This window comes from Phaenicophaeus curvirostris, chromosome 22 (genome assembly GCF_032191515.1).
Source record: "Phaenicophaeus curvirostris isolate KB17595 chromosome 22, BPBGC_Pcur_1.0, whole genome shotgun sequence".
NCBI classification, from domain to species: domain Eukaryota; kingdom Metazoa; phylum Chordata; class Aves; order Cuculiformes; family Cuculidae; genus Phaenicophaeus; species Phaenicophaeus curvirostris.
This window is the reverse complement of record NC_091413.1, coordinates 583,618-603,259: the sequence shown is the minus strand read 5'-3', so window position 1 is coordinate 603,259 and position 19,642 is coordinate 583,618. Positions and strand designations below refer to the sequence as shown.

General features: G+C 66.3%; 1 protein-coding gene across 3 annotated transcripts; it reads left to right on the top strand.

Annotated features, from left to right (window-relative positions):
• The first annotated feature begins 1,118 nt into the window (after nt 1–1,118).
• On the top strand, nt 1,119–18,502 carry KCNAB2 (potassium voltage-gated channel subfamily A regulatory beta subunit 2). Of its 3 annotated transcripts, XM_069874613.1 has the most exons (16): nt 1,119–1,192; nt 6,727–6,845; nt 7,190–7,231; nt 13,908–13,951; nt 14,266–14,303; nt 14,449–14,528; nt 14,864–14,908; nt 15,074–15,118; nt 15,191–15,234; nt 15,324–15,410; nt 16,497–16,582; nt 16,790–16,910; nt 17,033–17,127; nt 17,306–17,426; nt 17,512–17,600; nt 18,018–18,500. In XM_069874613.1, the coding sequence occupies exons 2-16, from the start codon at nt 6,769–6,771 to the stop codon at nt 18,105–18,107; spliced, it is 1,104 nt and encodes a 367-aa protein (XP_069730714.1). In that variant the 5' UTR covers nt 1,119–1,192; nt 6,727–6,768; the 3' UTR covers nt 18,108–18,500. The 3 variants fall into 3 exon arrangements, with proteins under 3 accessions (XP_069730714.1, XP_069730715.1, XP_069730713.1); XM_069874614.1 differs by lacking the exon at nt 7,190–7,231; XM_069874612.1 differs by lacking the exons at nt 1,119–1,192; nt 6,727–6,845; nt 7,190–7,231 and adding an exon at nt 11,921–12,198 and having other exon boundaries at nt 18,018–18,502.
• Nucleotides 18,503–19,642: the final 1,140 nt, after the last annotated feature.

Below are 19,642 nucleotides of genomic sequence, written 5' to 3'. Positions count from 1 at the left end.
GGCCTGGCCGGAGGGGCCACCACGGGCCAGTACGGGGCAAGCTGACCCCCTGCCCTGCTGGGCCCCCTGCTCCCCCGACACAGCATCCAGGTACCTGTGGGCACACGGCACCCCTAAAGGTGCGTGTGGGGAGACCAGACACATGCGTGTGCCCACAGACAGACCCCACAGACAGGGACGGGCAGACAGACAGGCCCCCACGGACGGGGACGCACAGACAGACAGGCCCCCACGGACGGGGACGGACAGACAGACAGGCCCCCATGGACGGGGACGGACAGACAGATCCCCTCTGGCAAGGACAGACAGACAGGCAGATGCCCTCAGGCAGGGACGGACAGACAGACAGGCAGACCCCTACAGACAGGGACGGACAGACAGGCAGGCAGATGCCCTCAGGCAGGGACGGACAGACAGGCAGGCAGGCAGATCCCTATAGACAGGGACAGACAGACAAGCACTTGCAGGCAGACAGAAAGACACCCACGAACACACAGACAGACTCCCAGCCACAGACAGACGCAGGCACCCACGGACGCGCAGATACAGGCAGACAGACACACAGAAAGGCAGACGGACAAGCAGACACCCCCCGGCCGGACAGACGGACACAGCCTCCCCCTCCCTCCCAAGCGCTCCGCGCCGCTCCCCGCGCCGCCGCCATACCCTCGGGCGCGACCACCTGCGCCCCGCCCAGGGGGGGGACACACGCCCACATCCGCGCCGCCGCCGCTCGCCGCCGCGCCGCCCGCGCCCCGCGCCGCCCCGCCGGCGGGAAGACTTGATCGGGATCTGCGGGGCGGTGTCGGGGCCGGCGGGGCGCGGCGGGGCGGCGGAGCCCGCGGCGATGGCGGAGGCCGCCCACCCCCCCTGCCCCCCGCGCGGGTGGTAGCGCCCGGCCCGGCATCGGGTTACTAGGGCGATGGTGCCGCACCGCGGGGGGCGTGTCCCGAGTGAGGCCCCGCCCCCTCGGCGCGGCCAATGGGGAGCGAGCGTGGCCCCTTGGGTTGCGTCCGGCGGGAGCGGCGCGCGGCGCGGCCAATGGGAGAGCGGGGCGGGGCGGGGCGCGGCCAATGGGAGCGCGGGGCGGGGAGGGGCGGGGCCAATGGGAGCGCGCGGGGGCGGGGCGGGGCGGGGCCGGCCCCCCACGAGGGCGCCGCGGCCGAGCGAGGGAGCGGCGCGCGCCGGGCAGGTGCGGGGGGAGCGGCGGGAACCGGGGGGGGGGCGGGAGGGGAGGGGAGGGGGCAGCGCGGGGTGCGGGATGCAGCCCTGGATGCGGGATGCCGTGCGGGATGCAATGCAGGATGCAACCTCGGATGCGGGATGCCGTGCGGGATGCAATGCAGGATGCAACCTCGGATGCGGGATGCAATGCGGGATGCAGCCTCAGATGCGGGATGCAGCTTCAGATGCAGGATACAATGCGGGATGCAGCCCTGGATGCGGGATGCAGTGTGGGATGCAATGCAGGATGCAGCCCTGGATGCGGGATACAATGCAGGATGCAGCCGTGGATGCGGGTTGCAGTGCAGGATGCAGCCCTGGATGCGGGATGCAGTGTGGGATGCAGTGCGGGATGCGGGATGCAGTGTGGGATGCAGTGCGGGATGCGGGATGCAGTGCGGGATGCGGGATGCAGGGCGCAGCATCCATGCAGGGTGCCACCTGGGATGCAGCGCGGGGCCGGGTCCCCTCCTGCTCCCACAGGCCTCTGCCCTTCCCGGCCCCCTCGCGGCCCCCTCGCCCGCAGCCCCAGGTCCGTCTCCCCCCCCGCCGCCTCCCGGGGTGCCAGGGCCGCCGTTGGCATCGCCGCGGGCAGCTCAGCCCCAGCCCTGCGGCGTGACGGGAACAAGGGACATGTGGGGGGTGTTCTCCCCCAAATCAGAGCTGGGGTGGCTCACAGCAGGGACAGGTCGGTGTGTCTCCGACAGCAGGCCCCGCTGACCGCAGTGACACGCAGGGCTCTCGGAAAGGAGGACCCCTCTCCCGAAGCGTTCCCCGTCGGCACCCCAGCCGCTGCCAGCGCTCCCCAGGGCTCTCCAAGGAACCCCAGAACCCTTCAGGCTCAAATCTCTGTGTTCTGACCCAAAGGTGTGCGTTCCTCTGGCTGGTGAGGCCCTCTCCGGCCTCTGCTCCCCGTCCGTCGTGGTTAAACTGGCATCCCAGTACCATTCACGGGGGCACCGGGGGCTCTGGTCGTGGTGGGGGCTGCGGGGTGGGAGAGCAGAGCCCGAGCTCGGTGCCACTGCAAGGAGAGGCCACAGCACCACAGGTTTCCCCCAGAAGCGCTGCTGGCAGCCGCGGTGTGAGCCGTGGCCAGTGCTGGGCAATGTATTTATCAGGGTGATGTGGTTTTGGGCTGAAAGAGGAGAGATTGAGATGAGATCGTAGGGGTCGATGGTTTGCTGAGCAGGTGGGGAGGCCCTGGGCCAGGCCGCCCCGAGAAGTCGTGGCTGCTCCATCCCTGGAGGGCCTGGAGGCCCTGATCCAGTGGGAGGTGTGGGACTTGGAGGTCCCTTCCCACCCAAACCATTCCAGGAGTCTGTGATTCTATAATAGATATAACTGGAAACACCTCTGCTCGCAGCTGCTAATGGGAGACACGCAGGACCAGCTTCTATTATTATTATTATTATTATTATTATTATGAGGAGGAGGAGGAGGAGGTGGTGGTGAAGGAGGAAGGCAGTGGGGCTTCTCCTCTCTTGGCCCGTAGGTGTGATGTCCAGGTGGTGCGAGGCAGGTCGAGGGCAGTGCCGGCGCGGTTCGGAGCGGGCAGCGCGCCTGCTGGCCCCGGCGCTGGCATCACCGCGCCGGGAGGGCACAGGAGCTGGCAGGATGCCGCGGTGAAGCTGAGCGGGCCTCGGCGGGTGGAGAGGGACAGGGGTTTCCTAATTTATAAATGGAAAAAGCCGCGCTGTGCGTCTGCAAAACCCTGACCCCTTTTTGCTGGCTTGGCCCCCTGGTTTTCCTGTTAAATCCAAGTGCCAGCCACAGCGGTGCTGTCACCGCTCCAGGATTACAGTGCTGGGCTGCTGCCAGGGCCAGCCTGCTCCAGGTACCAGGGTGGGCTCCTTGCCCGAGATGCCCTGAGAAGGCGCGATTGGCGTGTGTGGCCGAGGACGGGCGGCAGCCGGTGGGACGCAGCGCCCGGAGAGCCCCAGAGCTGCGCGGCAGCCCTGCAGCATCGCCTGCAGCCACCCGTGGTTTGTTTCTTAAGGAAGACGCTTGGCACAATTTGAAGGCATCCGGTGATGGAAGCATCCGGCCCCGGACTCCTCCGCAGCCTCCTCTCGCGCGTGGCAGCCGCTCGCTCGCCCACGCGTGCCGCCGGCGCTGGGCCGTGGCACCGACACGGTTAAGGCTCTAGTGGGATTGGGATGCACGCCACCGCGGCCACACGCCACCACGGCCACACGCCACCGCGGCCACGCGCCACCACGGCCACACGCCACCGCCAGCCAAACTTGCCGAGTCAGGACGCGCGAGCGGCAAGGACGGCTCTGCAGCATCTCTGGTGCTGCCGCATCCCGGGGTGCCACGCGCTCGGCTCCCTCTCCTCTGCCAAACGCCTTTTCCCAGGGACGGAGCAGGAATGGGGTAGGAACCAGCACCTGCTGTGTTTGCCTCCGGCTGTCACGGCTGCGCCGCATCAGCGCCGCTTCCCGAACGTGGCAGAGCCTCCAGCTCTGCCGGCAGCCGGGTTTTTATCCCAGTTTTTTTGTCTCCTGACTGCGCATCTCAATCTGAGCACCGGAGCCAGGTAAGTGCCGTGCTGGGGTGGTCGGTGCTGCCGGCAGGTCCTGCTGCTGCGGCTGCAGCTCAGCTGTGTTTGTCTGGCAGCCGCAGCGCAGCAGGGAGCGGGGCGAGAGCTGCGCATCGGGGACCCGCGGGTGCTGGGCAGCGCGATGGACCCCATGCTCTTGTCCCAGCGTACGTGAAGGTGAAGCAGACACAACCCCATCTGCTGCGTCGCCTGCAGTTTCGGGCTGTGTCATTGACTCTGGCAGCGGAGCGGCACCCGGTGCCTGCGCTTCAGCACGATCGCAGGCGACCTCGCATGTCGCAGCTCCATCTCCAACGCCTGCCGTGTTCGCTGGCTCGGTGACCAGATTGTAAACACGCCGGAGCCACCGGCCACGCCGGGGAACGCCGCGCTGCAGCAGCGGGGAAGGGGCACGGCTGCTGCTCTGCGCATCCCTGCAGCACCGGTGCTGCCTGCTGGGAGCGGGGCAGGAGAGAGGTGACGGCACCGGGGTGAGAGGCATTTAGAAGGCAGAGCAGGGCAGCGTGAGGAATTGTGCTAAAGTCACCTTTCCTGCGGTGCGTGGGGGGAGCGTTGGCTGAGGGTGCTGATGGCAAACCGGGTGAAAACGGCAAGAAATACCAGAGCAGGTACCTGGAGTGGGGAGATGCTCGGTGCTGTCTGCCCTGCACCCCTCGCCTGAGCGTCGGGAAGGACCCTGGGGTACCGGGACAGGGGTCCTGCTGTTCCCGCCACCCCAGAGGCTCAGCAGTGGGTGAGGAGGCTTCACCCCGACATTCAAATCTATTCCAGGCGCAGTTTCATCTCCTCTTGCTCCAGCAGCAGCGTCTGGGGGGGGCCATGGTCTGCAGACCATCCCTGGGCTGGCCCGGCAGAGCTTCAGCTCCCAGGGGCTTCCCAGCCATAAATTCTCACAGGGTCTCGGTGCCGGCGTTCTCCTGCCCCATCATGCCAGCCAGGGATGGGGATGGAGAAGGGGGGCAGGTGGGAGCAGAGGCTTTTGGGGCACCCCTCACACCCGGGCCCCAGGCACATCCCGCAGGAGAAAACCCTTCTCTTGGGGTGCCTCGCCCTGCAGGAACTCCCGCTGTTCGGACTCACGGCGCAGGAGTGGGCTTGGGGGGCACCAAGCTGCCCGCGCCAAGGAGACCGGGCTCCGGCAGCACCTTTGGCTCCGAGGGGCAAAAGTGTGGGGTTGGCCGCCGGGGTGGGATGCTCTGGTCTCAGGATGCAGAGCCCGGTTCCAAGTGCCAGCGTCCAGCAACGCTTCCCGGCAAAGTTCCTCAAATGCTGCTGGCAACTTGCCGGCCGCCGCGCTGGGTGCCCCGGCATTGCCACGGGGCGATGGATGAGGGGTGCCGGGTCCCGCTGAAAACCGCATCGAGCTGAGCTCGGGGCAGCACAGATCCCTGGGATGCGTAAACAGTGCCAGCCCCGAGCCCCACACTGAGTTTGGTTCTGTGTTTGCATCAGCACAGGCGAGGAACCCGCATGGCTGCGTTGGGGGGGGTCTGGCTGTCCCTCCCGCAGGCATCCCCCCGGCTCGCTTCAGCTTCGTTACGCTGCCTCTAATTAAGTGACGCTGGGTGGGCACGCGGCAGCTCGCGGGAACGTGCCCAGCCAGCAGCCACTGCTGACCCCGCGGGCACTCGAGCAGCCCCCGGGAGAAGCCGGGGGTCACAATGGTTTGGGGGCTTAGCGGGGTCCTCTTGGGAAGTGGGGGGGAGCAGCTCCCTCCTGCCCTCTCAGATACAAACCTGGATTTATTGAGCCCCATCTCCAAAAGCAGTGGGGGTCCTGCGGTGCCCGGGGGAGGAGGGATGTGGGTCTCTGCGCCGGGGGCCACGGTGGGGCCAGGGGCCACAGCGGGCGCGGGGGAGGCTCTGCGGGGACGGGCTCGGCTGCCGCAGCCGCTGCCATTGGGCCGCGTGGGCTGCAGGGGCTGCGCCAGGATGCAGGCACACCGTGCCAGGATGCGGGATGCGGGATGCGGGATGCAGGAGGGATGCGGGGCGCAGGCACACTGTACCGGGGTGCAGGAAGGATGCGGGGTGCGGGAGAGGTGCGGGATATAGGCACGCTATGCCGGGATGCAGAAGGGAAGTGAGAGGGATGCAGGATGCCGGAGAGATGCAGGCTGCAGGCATGCCCTGTTGGGATGCAGGCGGGATGCGTGCCAGGACATGAGCACGCTGTGCGGGGCCACGCACTCACTGTGCCCAGGAGCACGGAGATCTCTCAGTCCTCTCCAAAAAAAGCAGCTCGTGACCTGCAGCATAAAGATGACATGGGCCTGAGGAAAGATGGGTCAAATTGAAAAATGAGCCCCAGTTCTGTAGGCAGGCATTGCGGTTTTCTGTGATATTGGATAGGGAGCAGGAGCACGGCTCCCAGCTGCCCCTGGCACAGGGATGGAGATGGGGACAGGATGGGGACAGGGTGCCCGGGACACGCTCCCCTTTCCCCCAGAGCTCATGCGGGCTGCGGGCAAAGCCAAGCTCTTCGCCTCTCCTTGGCTCATCCCTCGCGGAGGCAGCCTCTGGGGGCAGCTGTAGCGCTGAACACCAACAAAACGGACAGTTTCTCAGGCCCCTGTTTCTTTACCATTTTCTGATGTGTCATAAGACCTTGGCAGCGTGGGTCGGGTCAGTGCCTTGCAGCTGCAGCTCTGCTCCCCGTGGTGTGGCTGGTGTGTCCTGCTTGGCTCCGGTGGGCAGCGAGGGATCCACAAGGGGGTCAGCAGCCAGCCCCGCTCTGCCCTCTCCAGGAGCCCCAGAAGTTTGGGGAGTCATCGGCATAGGGACGGGACGGGTTTGGGATCTGCGGCGGGTCAGGGTGCTGTGTCGTGCCTGCCGCTGCCCGTGCCACACACCCATCCGGCTTCAGCAACAGGAAGCACCGTCATGCGTGCGCCCCAAAAAACACCCATTTCTTCCTCTTTTTCTCTTCCCCCGTGGCAGGGGTGAGGCAGCGAGCGGCTCCGGGGAGCCCAGGCTGGCTCCATGTATCCCGAATCCACCACTGACTCCCCAGCGCGACTCTCGCTGCGGCAGACGGGCTCCCCCGGGATGATTTACAGGTAAGGGCAGAGGGGGCTCAGCGGGGCTGCGACCTCAGTGGGTGCCACAGCACTCCAAACCCATCCCAGCACCCCAAACCCACCTTGGCACCCCAAACCCACCACAGCACACAGTGCAAAAACTCTCAGGAGCACAAAAACCAGATGGTGGCAGCATTTTGGGCGCTGGTGCCTGTTCTGGGCAGAGGGGGTTCCTCTCGGGGCGCGTGCGGGTGCCCCTGCAGAGCAGCACAGGCTGGCACCACTGATCCTGCCCGCGGCCGCCAGCTCTGCCACTCAGTCCCACTCCACCTTTCTAATGGGGTTTGTGGCATCTTTCTTCTTTCTCCTTTTGCTGTCGGAAGCGCGAGATACGGGAGCCCCAAGCGCCAGCTCCAGTTCTACAGGTAACCCAGCCTCTCCCCCTCCCCAAAATCCCTCCCGGCAAGCGGACGCGGCCAAAGCCCTGGCAGCCCCTGCCTACACCCACGGTGCTGCCGGGGCGGTGCTGCCGGCAGGAGTTGCTGGGCAGGGGTCCCTCTGTACAAGGTGGGCATCACTGGCATGGCACCACGTCTTCGCCTTCTCGTGGGTTTGGTGCGGCCGGGTCGCTGGGCTCCCTGTGCAGCGGAACCTGGTCAGAGCGCGGTCAGAGCGTGGCTGGTGGGATACTGGTAGGCGGGCACCGTGGGGGCACTGGGCTCGGCTCGGCTCAGTGGGAGCATCCCGCACTGATGCTGCGCCGGGAAGAGCCTGCTGGCTTTTCCCAAGAGCAGCTGCAGGAACGCAGCCAGCTGCTCCGCTGCTCCTTCCATTAAGAGAAGCGTCATTAAGTGGTAGAGAAGGCAACACTCCCCCACCCCCCAGCATGCTTTTTCCATCTGAAATGAAGGTGGCACTTTTCCCTGCACAGCGTGCCAGCGGCCACATCAGCACTGCCAGGGCCGTGGCAGCTCTGCCCCAGCCCATCCCCACACACGGTGGGACAAGGAGCGCGTGCCCAGCACTGGGGTGGCTTGGTGGCAATGCAACCATGCCTGTCCTGGTGCGGTGCTGCCACCAGCACTGCCGAGCCCCAGCCACAGGTGGGTTTTGGTGCCACGCACCTAAACCTGGGCGCATGTGGTGTGAGAGGCACCCGAGGCGGAGCGGTGGGAGCTGCCTCGCCTGATGGTGTCTGTCACTCGGCCCCGTTTTGGCGCTCCTGCCATAGTGTTTCGGTCCTGCCGTAGCCCTGCTCCGACCGCGCCGCCGTGGGGACCGCGGGAGGGCTGCGTCCGCTCCCCAATCCAGCCCCACTGGCCGTGTGCCGATGGCGCGGGACCTGTCGCTGCGGGGCGAGGGTCGGCTGCGGGCAGCAGCAGCGATGCCAGCGTTGATGAAGCAGCTGCGCATCCCCGGGCTTTTAGCGAAGCAGCCATGAATAATTTAGGTCCCCTTCGCGGGGAAGAAAATCCCCTAATAGGGCTAATGGAGCGCGGTGAGAAAGCTGGGCGCTGGGGGGGCCCGACACCACCGCCAAGGGCTTTGGATGCCAAGCGCCGACACTCCCCTAACGCATAAAAACCTGACAGCCGCGCGTCTCTTATATCTGCCCCGGGGCAGCCCCAGCTCCGCCGTTGATAAGCAGCATCCCCAGCGTGTGGGTGAGTCGGCGCGGGCGGCAAGCGGGGATGGGCACGGACGGTGGGGAGGATGCTCTGCATGGGGCGGCTTGGGAATCGCTGCTTTGGGGGCTCGGGGTCTTTGGTTTTAGTCTGTTGGTCGCCCACCATTTCCCAGCTTGGCAAAGCCAGAGAGACGCCTTTCCAAGCCGCTGCGCTGTGTACCTGGCTGCCTCCCACTTGTTGTGCCCCCAGCGCAGGCTGATGGTCCCCCATTATCCCACAGAGCCCACACCCGATCCCCGTCCCTGCTGCTTCCCTGCAAAACAGCCTCACCCGCTTGGGCTTTGGCCGCTCCTGCAGCCCCGTCGCCCCACGTCCCTTGGGCAGTGTTGGGATTCCGGCTAACGAATGGAGAGTGGGTGACCCTGCTGCCCGCGCTCTCCCTGCCGCCCCACAACCTCGCTCAGCCGAACGTCAGGGAGGTGTCACGATGAGGCAGCCGGTGGGTTCCTGCCCAGATCCTCAGAGCAGCTCGGACCAAACTCCCTGGCTGCTCTTGCAGCCACATCAGTGCAGCATGGTGAAGCCGTAGGGCAGCGGTGCAGCTGGCGTGGGCTTTTCCCAGGGGTCCCACCAGGGCTGGGTGCTGTGCACACGCCCAGCGGGAGCCACCGGCGCTGCCCTAATTAAAATCACTGCCCGCGGAGAAGGGCTGGTGCCGACAGTGCCACCTCCAGACTCTGGCTTTGAGGCACGGCAGGAAGAGGAGGCTGGTGGCCAAGGTCCAGCATGGCTTTGCCACAGGAGAGGGGTCCCTTTTCTGGGTCCCCTTTGCATGTCACCCTGCGTACCCAAGCCTGAGTCTCCTGGCTTTGGTCGCCTCTCGCTGGCTGCTGCTCTGGATCTGCTGGGCTTTCTCCTTTTCCCCTGAGGTCACACCTCGACAGGACGTGCCCTTCTCATTTGGCTCCTACCACATAAATTTGAGCTTTGCAGGGAAAGAAAAAACCACCACGGGGAGCTTGGCCGGAGCCTGATGCCGGTGCGGCATGCTCCCAGCAGCCGCTTCGGCACCGGTGCCATGGTTTTGGCCCCAGTCTCCGCTCCCTTCAGACCCTGAGTGCCAGGGGCACTGCAGAGCAGCAGGGAAGGCGGCGCTGGTGCCGCCACTGGAGAGGCGGTGGGTGCTGCCGGCGGGTGAGGAGCCCGGCTGCGGCAGGCTATTTTCGGCAGCCCGCACTGGCTGTGAGGTCGCTGCCGGGGCTGCGGGGAAGGTGTTGGCTGGTGGTGCGGGTTGCGGCAGCCTGCCGCAGGCACGGCACCCACCAGCAAGCACCCACAGCCCCGGTGAGCCACACCGCCTCCTTTCCCATCCTGACCGCCCCTCTCTCCAGCGCACACGGGGCTGGATGCTCACTGGCAGCACTGGTGCCACGGCACAGCCCAGCGCAGCTCCTGGGGTCGTCGTGTTCAGCGCAGATGCAGACCGGGAGCGGGTGTGGAGGCAGCACCGCGTGTGCATGTGCCAGGCTGCAGCAGCTCGCCCAGCTCAGGGCAGCCCCGGCCATCACCGCCCAGCCGTGGGCAGCACCGCGTCCCTTCCCTGCCGCCCTTGCCAGCCCTTTTGCTCTCCCGCTCCTCCACCTCGGCTTTTCGTCGCTGAAGCGCTGGCTTGGCAGGGTCCCTTCTGTCCCCTCCCAGCGACACAGACTCGCCGCGGGTCCCTGCGAGGGCGGGTGCCACCAGGGCTCCGGCATCGTGGCGCGGGCACGGCTCCACCATGAGCGTCGGCAGAGCCCGGCATCGTAGCGGGGCGCTTTCCCAGCTCTCTCCGTAGCGTCGCCGGCCCGCAGAGCCCGTGCCGGGGCGGCGGGATGCTCTCCATGACGTACAGCGAGAGCCTGCGCAGCGTGGCCAGCCGGCCCCCGCCCGAGTGGGGGCTGCCCCCTGCGCCCCGGCCAGCGGACGGGCTGGAGCTGCGGCGCCTGCGGGACGTGCGGGCGGCGGCGCGGGCGAAGACGCTGGAGGAATTCCTGCGGATGCATGGGCTCTCGCTGGCCGACAGCACCGCCTGCGCCACCGGCATGGGGTACAGGTAAGGCAGCGCCGCGTGAGGCCAGAGGAAGCCTCGGCACAAACGGCGATCTCATGCTGCGCGTGCAGGAGAGGCGGCACCGCGGCCTCGTGGCAGCGCGAGGGTTTTTGAGCTTCTCACCTGGTTTTCCTTGTGGCTGTTAGGAAGTTGTGAGTGCAAACACGCACCGGGCGGCGAGAGCAGCCAGCGACAGCGACGCTCTCCCCGCGATGAGTGCTCCGGGCACAGCTGCCGCCGCATTAATTTTGCATGCGGTGCCAGGCACAGCGCGAGGTGCATCAGGATCTCAGCTGACTTTTGTCCTTCTCGTTACCCACCGTGCGAGGAGGACGTGGGTGCTCCAAGGACACGGGACTGGTTTCCCCACTTTCCCCAGAACCGCGGGTGGCGTGAAGGGACGGCGGCTGCTCACCCTGGAAAACGTGGGCACGGGGGGTGGGCTCTGGGCTGCTGGGAAGGCCTCGGGGGGGCCGGAGGCTCTGCTGGTTCCTGCCGCGCTGTGCTGCACCGCAGGTCAGGTTCCCCTGCGCTCGCCGTGGCAGAGGTAACATTTCTGCGGTGGCAGGAGCCCATCTAATATTGATGGGGTGGTTATTTATTGATGGGCGCTGGTGCGGCACCCCCAGCACGGCTCCTGTGGGCGTTGGCCCGCTGCCCCCCAGATCTCGGGGGCTGGGGAGCTGCCGGTGCCCCCTGTGCTGCCACCGGCCGGATTACCCGGCTAAGAAGCTTTGCGGCAGAGGGAAGTGGAGGAGATTACAAGAATTCTCATTGCGCTGGGGCTGAACAGGCATCATTTCCCCCAGAAGCCAAGCCCCAGCCCCGCTCTGTGTTCCTTACCCAGGGGCACGGGCGGCACTGGCAGCCGGCACACGACCCCAGCCTCAAACCGATGCCGTAGCTTGCGCCCCTGCTTCATCAGGAGGCGCTGGGCTGGGTTTCGCCTCCATCGTCTTGGGTCACACTGGGTGAAATCTGGGGGAGGCGCTGCTGGGGCCGTGGCCGCGATGGGTTGGCAACTGGTCCAGTTTTGGCAAACGCCCGGGATCCAGCCCTGGTGAGCCAGCAGCATCTTCCACCCCCTGCACTCTCTGCCCCTGGAATCCTAGATTTGGCGATGTGCGAGGGCTCCGCCGGGAGATTTTTGCTCGGGAGGAGGGATGCGCAGCCAAAGGGAGGCGAGAGACCCCAAACGAGGGCTGTTGGGAAGCGTCACGCTGGGGTCCCCGCTGCGGCGCATCCCTCCTGCCCCCCACCTGCCCCAGCGTCGCTCGCTGCCTGCGCTCATCAAATATTGAGGGCAGGAGGGTTGCCGGGAGCCGGCTCCGCGCCCGCCGCCTCGCAGCCCCCCACCGTCACGTTGGCGGAGCAGCGTCGCGTGGGCGCGCGGGAGGAGCTCCCGCCTCGCCCGGGGCGCCGGCTAAATTTAGGCAGCTGGCACGGCTGCCCGCCGGAGCAGCATGCAGGTCTCCTTTGTGTGCTCCGAGCACAGCATCAAGAGCCGGAGCGCGGAGGATCGCCTCAACCGCCAGAATGCCGGCAGCCCCAGCCTGGGCACCCGCGGCAAGTTCCGCGCCGTGGCCATGGTGGCCCGCAGCCTGGGGCAGCTCTCGGTGCAGAACGCCCCCTCCTCCAGCGAGTCCAGCGTCAAGCAGCCGGGGATGAAATACCGGTAGGAGACGGGCGCGTTGCTCGGGTGGCGGATTCGCTGCCTGCTCGGCTGCTTTCTCTGTTCCTCCGGAGGCGGCGGGGGGATCCGGAGGGGCGGCTGTGCCGCTCTCTCCTAATCCGTGGCTTGTGTCCTGCTCTGGAGGCTTCTCAGCGCTAAAAGTGCTGACCATGCACCACTGCCGCCTTCCTCGCCGTTCGCTCCTCACCTCTTTGATCCAGCCTCACCTAAAACCAGGGCAATGGCAGGGGGAAAGGGACCCTAAAATGTGGGAGAGGATTAATAGGATCCCCAGCGCCTGCTGTGCTGAGCGGGCTGCGAGCCGGGGGGGTCTGCGAGTCACGGCGCGCGTTAATCCGTGAGCTGCCATGGCATCGTTACGGCACTGCTGGAGACTCAACCGCCCTGCGAAGCGCACACGGGGCTCTAATCCGGGATCCAGACCTCGGTGGGTTTGGAAACGGAGGGCACTGTGTGCACGTTGTGCCCCCTCAGGCAGCGCCCATGGGGTCTCTGCACTCTACGTCCCTGGCTCAGAGCACCGGGGGGCAAGCGGGCACCTGTGGGGCTGGGGGCTCTCTAGGATGAGCAGGCACATTGCGGTCCATCCGTCGTCCGCTGCATGCCCCCGCCGCAGCCTGGACACGCGGCCATTGGGCTCACAGCACATCGGGGCGGCCGTGTGCGAGGCCATCGTCACCCCATCCCTGCCCGGATCAGCCGCATCCCTCGCCAGGCACTGGGGAAGGATCAGGGTGTCCCCATCCCGCTCTCCAATGCCGACTCCTGGGGTGGCAGCGCTGGGGCCATGCGGGGCGGCATCCCTTGGCTTGGGACTGGTGCCCCACAGTCATGTCCCCCTCCAAAGCAGGTGGGTGACCAGCTCAGGGGTCCCCAGCGGTGGCTGCGGGGGAGACGGTGGCACAGGGGGATGCTCGGTGCAGACAGAGGGGTCAGGATGGCTGGGAACAGCAATGGGCGCCCACCGGCCCAGAGGAGCCCTGGCAGGGCTGGTGCCATCCCCTCCTCCTCTCTGTGCCACAAAATGCTCTAAAAATAACGTGGGGCTGGGGGGAGAGCCCGTGCCTCCAGATGTTGGGCAATAACGCGGCGGCGCGGAAGGGAGATGCCCCGAGTCGGTGCCGTGGGGCCATGGCTGCTCCCCGTGCCACGGTGCCGGCGGTGGCGGTGCCTCCCGGTTGCTACGCGACACCCGCGCGGGCGAGCTGCCGCGGCTCACCTACACTTTATTTATTTTAACACTCATTGCTCGAGCCTTTGTCATTTTTAACGAGAACTGGCTCTCCATCACCAGGGCGAAGGCGTCTGCCAGCCCGGCCCCAAAGCTGTTTCCCACTCCTTGTGCCGGCCCCGGTGCCAGGGCTGCCCCATTTCTCCGGGACGCCCTCGCTCCCTGTGCCGCAGAGAACGGGCACAACTCGTGCCATGGGTGGGACACTCCAGCCCCGTCCCCCAGCACCGACGGTGCCATCAGGGGGCCTGGACACCCCGGCCTCGTCACAGGGAGCCGCGTTAACGAGGTCACTGCCCGCTGCGCCAGTGCCGGCTGTGCTGCCGGCAAGCCGCGGGGTGGCTTTTCAGTCCCTTACGGTCGGTACCCTCGCTGCGGGACTGACCCAGGGATGGGGTTGGGGAGCAGGGATCGCCATGGGTGCACGTGGTGGCTTCCCTGACGAATCTCTGTCTTCCAGGAACCTCGGGAAGTCTGGGCTGCGCGTGTCCTGCCTGGGCCTGGGTAAGTGCCGGGACCGCCGCGTCCCCTCTGTCCCTGGCGAGGGTGGCACTCACCTGCTCCAGCTCGGCTTTACGAAGGGCAGGAAAGGGTTTCCCTTCGCCCGGCGGCGCTTTGAGACGCAGCCCAGAAATTGTCACATTATTTTCTCTTTCTCTCCTCGACCGTGATCGGAAGCGACCGGGCTGTGCCGGGAGCACCGCGGCGCACGCGGAGGGGCCGGCTGTGGCCCCTGAGTGCCGGGAGCTGGGGAGGGTGGCAGGGGGCGCAGGGAGGCAGGTTTGGTGCTCACCATGCGTGCACCCTCTCCTCTGCAGGGACATGGGTGACTTTCGGAGGACAAATCACAGACGAGGTAAGGCTCGCACCCCTCACACATCCCTCCCCGAGCAAAGCACAGAGCAAATGGGGCCGGCGCGGCCACGGGGCTGCCTCGCTGCACATGGCGCTCCGGCTCTCGGCCGCCCCCGCCACCGACCCTCCCCACTCTCCCCTCACAGATGGCGGAGCAGCTGATGACTTTGGCCTATGACAACGGCATTAATCTCTTCGACACGGCAGAAGTCTACGCTGCCGGCAAGTACGTACCGCACTTCGGCAGCACCACAAGGGGCCTCATCCTGTGCCCCAGGCTCCAGCATCTCTGAACGCTGGCGGCACTGGGAGCCTCTTTGGTTTACTGGCTGCAAAGCCAGGACGGGGCTGCGAGCAGTTGCTCATAGGGAGTGACAGCTCGTGTGGCTCTGCACTGGCCGTGCCACACCGGCACAGCCAGGCAGCCGCACGGTGAGCTGCAGTGGCATCCAGGCCACAGTGCCCGGAGGCAGCACGGCAACCGCTGTCCCCGTGGCCATCGGGTGTCCCTTGCCATTGGCCAGGGCTCCCCAAGGAGCCTGACATTCCCTTCCCTCGCAGGGCCGAGGTGGTGCTGGGGAACATCATCAAGAAGAAAGGGTGGAGGTAAGCCAGGCTTCATCCCTATGCAGCAAACAGTCACCGCGGTGCCGATGGGCTGGGGAGAGCGGGTGGCGCGGCCCCGGGAGGGCAGGCGAGTGGGCAGAGGGAGCAGGCATCGCGCCTGGGGCTTCGCAGGTGCCGCTGGTGACTCTCTCTTTCTCCCTGCAGACGGTCCAGCCTGGTCATCACCACTAAAATCTTCTGGGGAGGAAAGTAGGTAGCATGCCCGCACCATGGTGGAGGGGCTGGCGCGTGCCAGGCTCTCACCCACTTTTCCTTTTCCAGGGCCGAGACGGAGAGGGGCCTGTCCCGAAAGCACATCATAGAAGGTAGGGCTGCTCGCCGGGAGCTGCTGGCCTCGGCACAGGCCGTGTGGCACACAGCCTGGCAACGCCTGACGCTCCCGTCCGTGCCGCAGGTCTGAAGGCATCGCTGGAGCGGCTGCAGCTGGAGTACGTGGACGTGGTGTTCGCCAACCGGCCCGACCCCAACACGCCGATGGAAGGTGGGTGCCGTGCCGCGGAGCCACGCTCCTCCCTGCCGCCATTCATCACCATCGCAGTTGGTTTGCGCCAGGCTTTTATTTCGAGGGCGTTTTCCCTTCCCAAGCAGAAACCGCTACTCCGCCGCCACGGCCAGCCCGTGCCGCGGTTAAGCTCTGCCGCCCCGCCCCGGCACCGGCCCCACCTCGGGTCGTGGCGCGGGTGGCTGGTGACGCAGCAGCGGGTGCTGCCCTGTCCTGGCAAGCCGCTCGCTCTGCTCTGCTGGCAGCGGCCGACTCTGCTCTCTGTAAATCTCTCTTTTATCACCAGGGCACCCATTTAGCTCTTCCAAGTCCAGGACTTTCATCGTAGAAGGTACACCCTGCCCGCCGGCCGCTGCGCCCCCGCGGCGTTCCCAGGGCAGATCCTCCTCCTCTGTGACTTCCATCCTCATCCCCTGCCCCGAGCAAACCCCGCCACAGAATGCACAGGCAGCGGCAACAGAACCTCCCCACCCCTTCAGACCAAGTAAAGGGGCAAAAGCTGAGCGCTGGCAGCTCCCTGGCCACCCCGGGCCATGCTGGGCACCGTGGCAGAGCGCCTCCTCACCAGGGAGCTGCTCCGGCCCTGGCCAGGCCAGCCTCGCGCCCCTCGCTCCCCTGCTGCCCACCTTTGGCTGCCAGAGCGCGCCTTGGCTTGGCCCCAGCCCGCATGGCTCAGGGCCGGCTCCTCCCGAGCCCCCCCGCGCCCCTCGCTCGGGGTCCGGGGCTCCCTCCCTCCCTGGGTCTCAGCACACATGATGCTTCAGGTCCTTCCCTGTGCTGCGGCGCCAGCCGCGGTGCCGGTACCCACGGGGCAGGCGCCGGGAGCCTCGCGCTGCTCCCTGTGCCAGGAGGGCCCCGGCCTCGCCGACGGCATGTGAGGGTCGGTTCTGATCCCTGGCACATCCTGAATGGCTGCTCCCTTGGTCCTCATCCTGCTCCTCCGAAAGCATCTTCCGGACGCAACCCAGCTCCCACCCCGGTGCTGGGGAGTGAGATGCTTGCCCCCTTCCTGCCGGCGCGGCACCCGCTAACCCCACCGGCCCCTCTCCCCTTCCCTCCCGGCAGAGACGGTGCGAGCCATGACTCACGTCATCAACCAGGGGATGGCAATGTACTGGGGGACCTCGCGCTGGAGCTCCATGGAGATCATGGTAGGGGTCCAGGGGCACGGGGGCGGCCGCGGCAGAGCAGCCCCGGTGACGCTGATTTAATTCGACAGCAGTTGGCGGGAGCCAGGCATTCACAGATGTGCTCCAGCCTTAATTATTCTTTGGGGCTGCTGCTCAGAGCTTCAGGCAAGGGACCCGGGGGGGCAGCGGGGGCTCGGCGGGATGCTGAGGGTCCCGGCTCTTCGGCAGGAAGCGTACTCAGTGGCCCGGCAGTTCAACCTGATCCCGCCGATCTGCGAGCAGGCCGAGTACCACATGTTCCAGCGGGAGAAGGTGGAGGTGCAGCTCCCCGAGCTCTTCCACAAGATAGGTAAGGGGGTGGGGGTCCCATCCCAGCCCCCAGCAGCCCCGGCTGCCCCTGCACTGCAGCCCCTGCAGGAGCTGGGGAGGAAGGGGGTGGCAGCGTCAGCCCCAGCTTCGCTCTGCCCGCAGGCGTCGGAGCCATGACCTGGTCCCCACTGGCCTGCGGCATCGTCTCAGGGAAGTACGATGGGGGAATCCCCCCCTACTCCCGCGCTTCACTGAAGGTGAGTCGGGCCGGGGGGGCACGCGGGGATGGACAGAGCTGGGGGAGCGGGGCCAGCGGCAGCACAGAGTCCCCCTAGGAGCAGGAGGTCCAGGAGCCACAGCCCAGGGAGTCTGGGGGTGTCCTAGTACTCCTCCATCCCCCCATTTCCCCACTCTGAGCCCCCTCCTGCCCCCCAGGGTTACCAGTGGCTGAAGGACAAGATCCTGAGCGAGGAGGGCCGGCGGCAGCAGGCGAAGCTGAAGGAGCTGCAGGCCATTGCCGAACGCCTGGGCTGCACCCTGCCCCAGCTCGCCATCGGTAAGAGGCCGGGGGACACTGGGGGGCCGGGGGACACCAGGGGTGGCTGGGCCACGCTCAGGCTCTGCTCTCCCTCCTGCCCCAGCCTGGTGCCTGCGCAATGAGGGCGTCAGCTCCGTCTTGCTGGGTGCCTCCAACGCCGACCAGCTGATGGAGAATATTGGAGCAATACAGGTCAGTGCTCCCGCCTCGGCAGCGCCGGGGGGAGGCTTCGCCGCGGGAAGGCGAGCAGATGCTGCTCACAGGGCTTTAACAGGGCAGCAAGTGCCTGTGCTTTGCTGCTGCAGTGCTGCAATGCACCGGGCTGCTCTGCAGCGCTCGCTGCTGCACGGGGTAGAAAAGGAGGTTGTGAACCTCACTCGAGACAAAGGTTACAAGCTTTGCTTGATCCGAAGACGAGCAGCAGAGCAGAGGCTTTGCTGAGTTGAGAAGGCAGGGAATGAGCCAGACCCACCCTTCCCATAACTGGGTCGCTCAGCCAGCAAGCTGGGGCTTGAGCATCAAGGTGGCAGGGTGGAGGTGGCGAGCGTGGTACAGCCGCGTGCCGCCGGCACCCTCCCACCTCCCAGCACCATCCTCTGTCCCCTTCAGGTCCTTCCAAAGCTGTCGTCTTCCATTGTCCATGAGATCGATAGCATCCTGGGCAACAAACCCTACAGCAAGAAGGACTACAGATCCTAAGCGCACACCCAAGCGCGCAGCCCTCGCCGCCCGTTCGCTTGCTTACGCTTTGTTGGAGCAAAGTGGAGAGTGTGGTTTGCACCGCGAGCGCCGAGAGCCAGCGCTCCCCCCCGCGCCGCCCCGGACCATCGAACCGCTGCCGCCCGACGCGGCTCTGGAGCGCAGGGATGGCCGCGGCGGGGAGAGCGCGGGAGGGCGAGCCCCGAGCTGCCCTGCCCTCGGCGGGTGCCGCATGGGGAGCCCTTGCATGCGTCGCTGCCGCCCCCCGTGTTGCCGGAGGCGGTGGGCGCGGGGGTGCGAGCGGGTGCTGTACGCCCACGAGGCCGACAACACGAAGCTGTTCCCCAGCCTGCGCCCCGACCCTCGCCTCTGCCCTGCCTGCGGCGCCGCTGCCGGCAGTGCCGACCCGGGCACCGGGGGGGCTGCGGGAGCACCCGCTGCCCGGAGCAGGACGGGTGGGGACAGGGAGGGGGCTCCTGTGTTCCCTGCGCATATAGAAAAAATTACAGACACGGGGACATGTATGGGTACACAGAGCTGTGTAGGCACAGCTTTACCTCCACACCTACGCGCACATCTGTGGCTGCGCACCCCTGCCAATGCCTGGAGAGACACCCTGACAGACTGAGAATCACAGAATTGCGGTTGGAAAAGACCCTTAATATCACCCGGTCCAACTGTCGATCCAGTCCTGCTAAGTCCAGCACCAGACCATGTCCCAAGAACATCTGCCCATCTTTTAAACCCCTCTGGGGCTGGAGATTCAACCGCTGCCCTGAGCAGCCCCTGCCAGTGCCTGAGAAGCCTTTCTTTCAGTGAAGAAGTTCCTAAGATCCAACCTAAATCTCCCATGGTGCATCTTGAGGCCAGTCCCGTCACTGGCTACCAGGGAGGAGACTCCTTTCAGGTAGTTGTAGATCGATGAGGTCTCCTCTCAGCCTCCTCCAGACTGAACAGCCCCCAGTTCTTGAGCTGCTCCTCATGCTCTAACCCCTTCCTGAGATGCACTCCAGCATCTTGTGCCCTTCTCGTAGTGAGGGACCCAAAACTGACCCAGCATTTGAGGTGTGGCCTCCCCAGCGCCGAGTACAGGGGAAGGATCCCTTCCCTGCTCCTGCTGGCCACACTGTTCCTGATGCAGGCCATGAAGCCATTGGCCACCTAGGCCACTGCTGGCTCATGTTCAGCTGCCGTCAACAAACACCCCCAGGTCCTTCTCCTCCAAGCAGCTTTCCTGACACTCTTCCCCAGTCCTGGAGCACTGCAGGGGGTGATTGTGACCCAAGTGCAAGACCTGGCACTCGGCCTCATCCATGGGCCCAGCGTGGCCAGGTCCCTCTGCAGAGCCCTCCTGCCCTCAGGCAGATCAACACCTGCAAACCGACTGAGGGAGCTCCATCCCCTTATCCATCGATGAAGCCACTGAACAGAGCTGGCCGCAGCGCTGAGCCCCAGGGACACCGCGGGTGACCAGCCACCAGCTGCACTAAGCTCCGTTCGCCACCCTTTGTGCTCGGCCCCCTGGCCAGCATTTC